Source organism: Calidris pugnax, unplaced genomic scaffold (genome assembly GCF_001431845.1).
Source record: "Calidris pugnax isolate Ruff unplaced genomic scaffold, ASM143184v1 scaffold233, whole genome shotgun sequence".
NCBI lineage: Eukaryota > Metazoa > Chordata > Aves > Charadriiformes > Scolopacidae > Calidris > Calidris pugnax.
In genome coordinates this window covers 19,544-26,097 of record NW_015090959.1, presented here as the reverse complement: position 1 = coordinate 26,097, position 6,554 = coordinate 19,544, and the positions used below count along the sequence as shown (strand labels likewise).

The 6,554-nt window shown below is 55.9% G+C and overlaps 2 protein-coding genes and 1 long non-coding RNA gene across 4 annotated transcripts in view; all 3 read right to left on the bottom strand.

The window, feature by feature from the left end:
* Positions 1 to 1,481, bottom strand: part of DHX34 (DEAH (Asp-Glu-Ala-His) box polypeptide 34) — a 32,243-nt gene extending 30,762 nt beyond the window's left edge. The window contains exon 1 of the mRNA XM_014952289.1: positions 1,473 to 1,481. Coding sequence (XP_014807775.1) covers positions 1,473 to 1,481 — 9 coding nt within the window. The remainder of the gene's footprint in view (positions 1 to 1,472) is intronic.
* A 368-nt stretch (positions 1,482 to 1,849) lies between these two features.
* On the bottom strand, positions 1,850 to 4,731 carry LOC106893937 (C5a anaphylatoxin chemotactic receptor 1-like). Of its 2 annotated transcripts, none has more exons than XM_014952290.1 (2): positions 4,700 to 4,731; positions 1,850 to 3,405 (listed from the first exon to the last, which is right to left on the bottom strand). In XM_014952290.1, exon 2 carries the CDS (start codon positions 3,385 to 3,387, stop codon positions 2,335 to 2,337), a length of 1,053 nt encoding a protein of 350 aa, XP_014807776.1. In that variant the 5' UTR covers positions 3,388 to 3,405; positions 4,700 to 4,731; the 3' UTR covers positions 1,850 to 2,334. The 2 variants fall into 2 exon arrangements, with proteins under 2 accessions (XP_014807776.1, XP_014807777.1); XM_014952291.1 differs by lacking the exon at positions 4,700 to 4,731 and adding an exon at positions 3,457 to 3,901 and having other exon boundaries at positions 1,850 to 3,413.
* Positions 4,732 to 5,074: 343 nt separating this feature from the next.
* LOC106893938 lies at positions 5,075 to 6,548 on the bottom strand. Its single transcript, XR_001413203.1, has 2 exons — positions 5,940 to 6,548; positions 5,075 to 5,784 (listed from the first exon to the last, which is right to left on the bottom strand). It is a non-coding gene; the product is annotated as an uncharacterized LOC106893938 (long non-coding RNA).
* Positions 6,549 to 6,554: the final 6 nt, after the last annotated feature.

The following is a 6,554-nucleotide window of genomic DNA, read 5'->3' as shown; positions in this document are numbered from 1 at the left end:
TCCCCCACTGTCCCCAATGTCCCCATCTGTCCCCACTAACTGTCCCCAACTGTCCCCACTAACTGTCCCTAGCCATCACCACCGTGCCCCTCTGTGCCCCACTGTCCCCTACTGTCCCCATCTGTCCCCACTAACTGTCCCCAGGCATCACTGCTGTGCCCCACTCTCCCCACTGTCCCCAACTGTCCCCCACTGTCCCCAATGTCCCTAGCCATCACCGCTTGCCCCACTGTCCCCAACTGTCCCCCACTAACCCCACTGGCCCTAACCATCCCCCATGTCCCCACTGTCCCCCACTGTCCCCAATGTCCCCAACTGTCCCCACTAACTGTCCCCACTGGCCCCACTAACTGTCCCTAGCCATCACCACCGTGCCCCACTGTCCCCTACTGTCCCCTACTGTCCCCATCTGTCCCCACTAACTGTCCCCACTGGCCCCACTAACTGTCCCTAGCCATCACCACCGTGCCCCACTGTCCCCTACTGTCCCCTACTGTCCCCATCTGTCCCCACTAACTGTCCCTAGCCATCACCACCGTGCCCCACTGTCCCCTACTGTCCCCTACTGTCCCCTACTGTCCCCTACTGTCCCCTACTGTCCCCTACTGTCCCCTACTGTCCCCTACTGTCCCCTACTGTCCCCTACTGTCCCCTACTGTCCCCTACTGTCCCCTACTGTCCCCTACTGTCCCCTACTGTCCCCTACTGTCCCCTACTGTCCCCTACTGTCCCCTACTGTCCCCTACTGTCCCCTACTGTCCCCTACTGTCCCCTACTGTCCCCTACTGTCCCCTACTGTCCCCTACTGTCCCCTACTGTCCCCTACTGTCCCCTACTGTCCCCTACTGTCCCCTACTGTCCCCTACTGTCCCCTACTGTCCCCTACTGTCCCCTACTGTCCCCTACTGTCCCCTACTGTCCCCTACTGTCCCCTACTGTCCCCTACTGTCCCCTACTGTCCCCTACTGTCCCCTACTGTCCCCTACTGTCCCCTACTGTCCCCTACTGTCCCCTACTGTCCCCTACTGTCCCCTACTGTCCCCATCTGTCCCCACTAACTGTCCCCACTGGCCCCACTAACTGTCCCTAGCCATCACCACCGTGCCCCACTGTCCCCAGTGTCCCCACTATCCCCACCGGCCCTAACCATCCCCCATGTCCCCACTGTCCCCAGCTGTCCCCCACTGTCCCCAGCTGTCCCCAACCACCACCGCTGTGCCCCACTGTCCCTACCTGTCCCCAGCCATCACCTCTGTGCCCTGCTGTCCCCAATGTCCCCAACGCCCCCACTGGTCTTATTGTCTCCACTGTCTGCACCCATCACCACTGTCCCCCAGTGTCCTAAACTGTCCCCAACTATCCCCACTGTCCCCAGTCATCACTGCTGTGCCCCACTGTCCTCACTGTCCCTGACCATCCCCATCCATCTGGGTGGTGCCCGGCCATCCCCAACTGTCCCCACTGTGTCCCACCATCCCCATTGTGCCCTACTGTCCTAACCATCCCTACTGTGCCCATCCCTGCTGTGCCCCACTGTCCCAACCATCTCCACTGTGCCCATCCCCATGGTGCCCAGCTGTCCCCAACCATCCCTGATGTCCCCAACCATCCCTGCCCCCTGGCAGAGCAGCACTGGGACAGTGAAAAAATCAGACCAACATCCACCACCATCCTCCACCAGCTCCCAAGAGGTGATGTAAGACCATGGAGAGGAGTTTACCACTCACCACAAGGACTTTCCGGGGGTGGGGACATGCTGGGGACAATTACTGCGTCAGCCACCAGATCAAAACTCACTGAGCCAGCAAAAATCTTGCCCAATAACCAACCCAAAAAAAGGACAACCAAGGACCTGAGCTCTTGCTCAAGATTTGAGGAGCTTCAATATTTATTGGCGACTGTGGACAGGGCTATGGTGAAGCCCAGGGGGAGGGTGAAGGACCCCCATCAGTGGGGTGGACTTGAGTTTTTGGGGTGATGGAGAGGGGGTTGGCTTGAACCTCACTGGGTGGTAGAAATGTAGGGCTGGGAGGTGGCTTTTATTGGGCTGAGAAAGAGGAGCTGGGAAGAGGGTCCACGTTTGGGCTGGAGAAGCAGAAGAATGTGGTACTGGGTGCAAGGAGAAAGTCTTTTCCGTGCTGAGAGGCCACCACGGGAGCCAGGAGGTCCCCAGGTTTAGGTGGAGCAATGGAGGTATCTTCTCTCTATGGAACCCAGCAGGATCCCCAGGAGAAGGTGGTGGCCCAGCAGGATCTTCAGAAGAAGAGGAGAAGGTGGTGGCCCTGAGAAAAATAAACAAGCTATGTTCCAGCCCCAGAGCTACCATGCTCCTGGTCACACAATGGTGCTGACACTTTGGTTGTCCGCAGTAGACTTGGTCTTCATCTTGCTGTCCCCCATGGTGCTGCTGGGGTCATCACTCAGCACACCCCGCAGCACAGCCTTCCAGGACTTCTGGAACTTGTCCTTGAAGTCCTGGCCCATGACAACGTAGATGATGGGGTTGATGCAGCTGTTGATGTAGGCAATGCCTGTCACGATGGGGTCAGCTTCCCGGGCACCCTTGAACACTGTGCTGTAGGGGTGGGTGGAGGCTATGACCAAGCCCACCACGTGGTAGGGCAACCAGCAGACGAAGAAGCTGATGATGACCACCAAGATGAGCTTGATGGCTTTCTGGGAGCGAGCAAAACCCCTGCTGTGGATGCGGGCCAGGAGCAGGCTGTAACAAGCCGTGATCACCACGAAGGGAATCAGGAAGCCGCAGAGGAAGCGGGTGATGAAGGTGACGAGTTCAGTGAGGTGCTGGTGGTGCCCCACGGCCTGATAGTCCATGACGCAGGTGATCTTGTCCGAGAAGCCATCAAAGCGGGTGGTACGGAAGATGAAGGAGGGAAGAGTGAGGAGCATGGCCAGGAACCAGGCGGCCACACAAGCCCCCCGGGCCAGCCCCAGGGTCCTGTGGTTTTGGCACCACACCGGCTGTGTCACCAACATGCAACGGTCAATGCTGATGGCCATCAGGAGGAGGACACTGGCAAACATGTTGAGGATCGTGAGAGAGGGCACCACCTTGCAGGCGAAGCTACCCAATGGCCAGTGGTGGTCACGGGCCAGCGGTAGGGCCAGGAAGGGCAGGGCCAGGCAACAGAGGAGGTCGGCTATGGAGAGGTTGAGGAACCAGACGCCATTGACTGTGCGCCGCAGCTCAAAGCTGGTCACCCAGATGACGGCCCCGTTGCCCAGGATGCCCAGAAGGAAGATGAGAGCGTAGAGCGCCAGGATGGCACGGTAGCTGTGGGGCACTTCGTAGCCATCAAAGTCAAAGCTGGAGTAGTCATCCCAGTTGGAGAAATTGTAGGTATAATTGGATGTCGGGTAGTCCATCCTCCACCAGCTCCCAACCTAGAAACCATACTCTGTTAGATCATCACACAATGGCTTGCGTTTAGAAACCATACTCTGTTAGATCATCACACACTGGCTTGCGTTGAGGGGACCTTCGAAGATCACCTAGTCCAACCTCCTTGAGATTCCTCAAAGCCCTGTCCCCAGACTCATGAAAGGGTTTGGGTTGGACGGGCCTTTTCAAAGACCATCCAGCCCCAGCCCCTTCCTTGGACAAGGACATTTCCACCAGATCAGGTTGCTCCTAGTCCTGTCCCCAAGTTGGGACCGGATCCCAACCTGACCTTGAAGATGGGGCATCCACAACTCCTCTAGGCAACCTCATCCAGCATCTCATCACCCTCATTGTAAAACAGCTCTTCTTTCTGGCTATCATCATCATCACCTCTCCATCCAAGGGTCATCTCCCCTTGTGGTAAAGAGCCAGCACCTCCAAGACCAAGCCAGCGAGGTGCTCCTCAAAGAGAACATGTGGTGCAAGAGCCCCAAAGCACTTGGCTTCACACTGTGTCCTCCCCACCCCATCCTGGTCACCAAGGAAATTGAGGTTTCCCCACTTCCTTGCAGCATTGCCCCCAGCCTTGTGGCGCAAGAAGTTGCATGAGGAAACACCAGAGGAGCTCCAGCTCCAGCAGCTTCTGCAACATCTACTGGGTGGGTGCCCCAGGGGAGGATTTTAGTTGGGCTCTCAAGTTCTGGGCAGGGGGGGGAAAATGACCTCTTGGTGGCCAAAGTATCACCCTTAGGGTGGGGGAGAAACCCTGAAGGAGAAGCAGAAGATATAATGGAGGTGGTCTGGGACCACCCAGTGGCTGATGGACCCACCTGGAGCACAGAAAAAAAAGGAGGAGGAGGAACCACGGTGTCCCCAACCATCACCCCCACCCTCAAGAGGAGCTGCAACGTCACCACACACCCTGGATAGGGGGGGAAAATGACCTCTTGGTGGCCAAAGCATCACCCTTAGGGTGGGGGGGAAACCCTGAAGGAGAAGATGATATAATGGAGGTGGTCTGGGACCCCCCAGTGGCTGATGGACCCACCTGGAGCACAGAAAAAAAAGGAGGAGGAGGAACCACGGTGTCCCCAACCATCACCCCCACCCTCAAGAGGAGCTGCAACGTCACCACACACCCTGGATAGGGGGGGGAAATCCATCCCCCAGCAGGATGGAGATGACCCAAAGCCCAACTTTCCAACCCACCCCACCCCACCCCACCCCCCCCATCATGGCGTTGGGTGATTTTTTTAAGTCTCCGGCACCACCGTGTCCCCCCCCCGGCCCCCTCACCTGCCTCCCCGCCGGCTGCCACCGCGCGAAGAGCCGGCGGCACCGGGGTTTTATACAGCACTGGGCAGGAAGCAACGTGGCACGAGGAAGGGGGAGGTGGGGGGCACGAAAATGGGGAAATTCATCAGTGGAGGCCAAAAAGGAAAAAAAAAAAAAAAGAGGAAGAAGTTGGGGAGAGCGGGACCGGGAAAGCTCTGTCTCCAGGTGTAACAGCTGGAAAAGGAGGGATCGACAAACCCCAAACGGTGAATTTTTTTGCTCAAAGGTGACACCGGGGAAGGGCTTGGGGGGGTTGGGGGGGTCATGTCCTGCTCTCAGGAAGGGGGGGACACTCCAATTCCCAAATCCCCGAAAGTGACGAAAGTGAGAGAAATCTCAAGGGCCACATATAAACATTTATTAGTTTCCCAAATGATTAGTCCAGGTCTTAACGAGGCCACGTTAATCGGTTGGGTATAAAAGGAATTACAGCAGGAGGTACTTAAGGTCATTACGTAATGACTCTAATTGTTACTTAACGACTCGACGAGAAACCGAGGGATGGAGAAAGGAAGAGGTGGAGAAAAAGACGGAGATAAAGAGATCACGGAGCCTGGTTCCAGCGGCTTTTTCGGGGAATCTTCCCATGTTTTCTTGGGAAAAACCTTCCCAGGCATCATCCTTTTTTGGGAAAAACCTTCCCAGGCACCATCTTTCTGGGGAAAAACCTTCCCAAGCTCCATCTTTTTTTAGGAAGAACCTTCCCTGGATCAATCTTTCTTAGGAAGAACCTTCCCTGGATCCATCTTTCTTGGGAAGAACCTTCCCTGGATCCATCTTTCTTGGGAAGAACCTTCCCTGGATCCATCTTTCTTGAGAAGAACCTTCCCTGGATCCATCTTTCTTGAGGAAGAACCTTCCCTGGATCCATCTTTCTTGAGGAAGAACCTTCCCTGGATCCATCTTTCTTGGGGAAGAACCTTCCCTGGATCCATCTTTCTTGGGGAAGAACCTTCCCTGGATCCATCTTTCTTGAGGAAAAACCTTCCCTGGATCAATCTTTCTGGGGAAAAACCTTCCCAGGCTCCATCTTTCTGGGGAAAAACCTTCCCTGGATCCATCTTTCTTGGGAAGAACCTTCCCTGGATCAATCTTTCTTGGGAAGAACCTTCCCTGGATCAATCTTTCTTGGGAAGAACCTTCCCTGGATCAATCTTTCTTGGGAAGAACCTTCCCTGGATCAATCTTTCTTGGGAAGAACCTTCCCTGGATCAATCTTTCTTGGGAAGAACCTTCCCTGGATCAATCTTTCTTGGGAAGAACCTTCCCTGGATCAATCTTTCTTGGGAAGAACCTTCCCTGGATCAATCTTTCTTGGGAAGAACCTTCCCAGGCACCATCTTTCTGGGGAAAAACCTTCCCAAGCTCCATCTTTTTTGGGAAGAACCTTCCCTGGATCAATCTTTCTTGAGGAAAAACCTTCCCAGGCACCATCTTCTTCTTTATTCTCTCCAGTGGCCCTTATTTCTCCTCATCCCAGGGTTGTCTCCCCAAATCCCAGCAGTTCTGTGAGCCCCAATGAGGACTTGGGGGGGGCCTTTTCCAACCCCCCCTCGGGGTATTTCCAGCCTGGAGCATCCCAATGTGTGTCCCACGGTGACTGCTGGGACCCCCCCGTGGTACAAGGAGCCAGGGGGCTTCTCCCCCAGCCAGGACCTGCCATGTCCTCAGTGTCCCCTCCAGCAGTCCCCGGCAGGGGGGGGGGATTAAGGCAGAGCCCCCCCTTGCTCTTAACACTCCTTGATTCACACCAAAACCTCCTCTGGAGCCCCCCACGCTCCTCCTTTCACCCAAAAATAACAGGAACCCCCCCAAA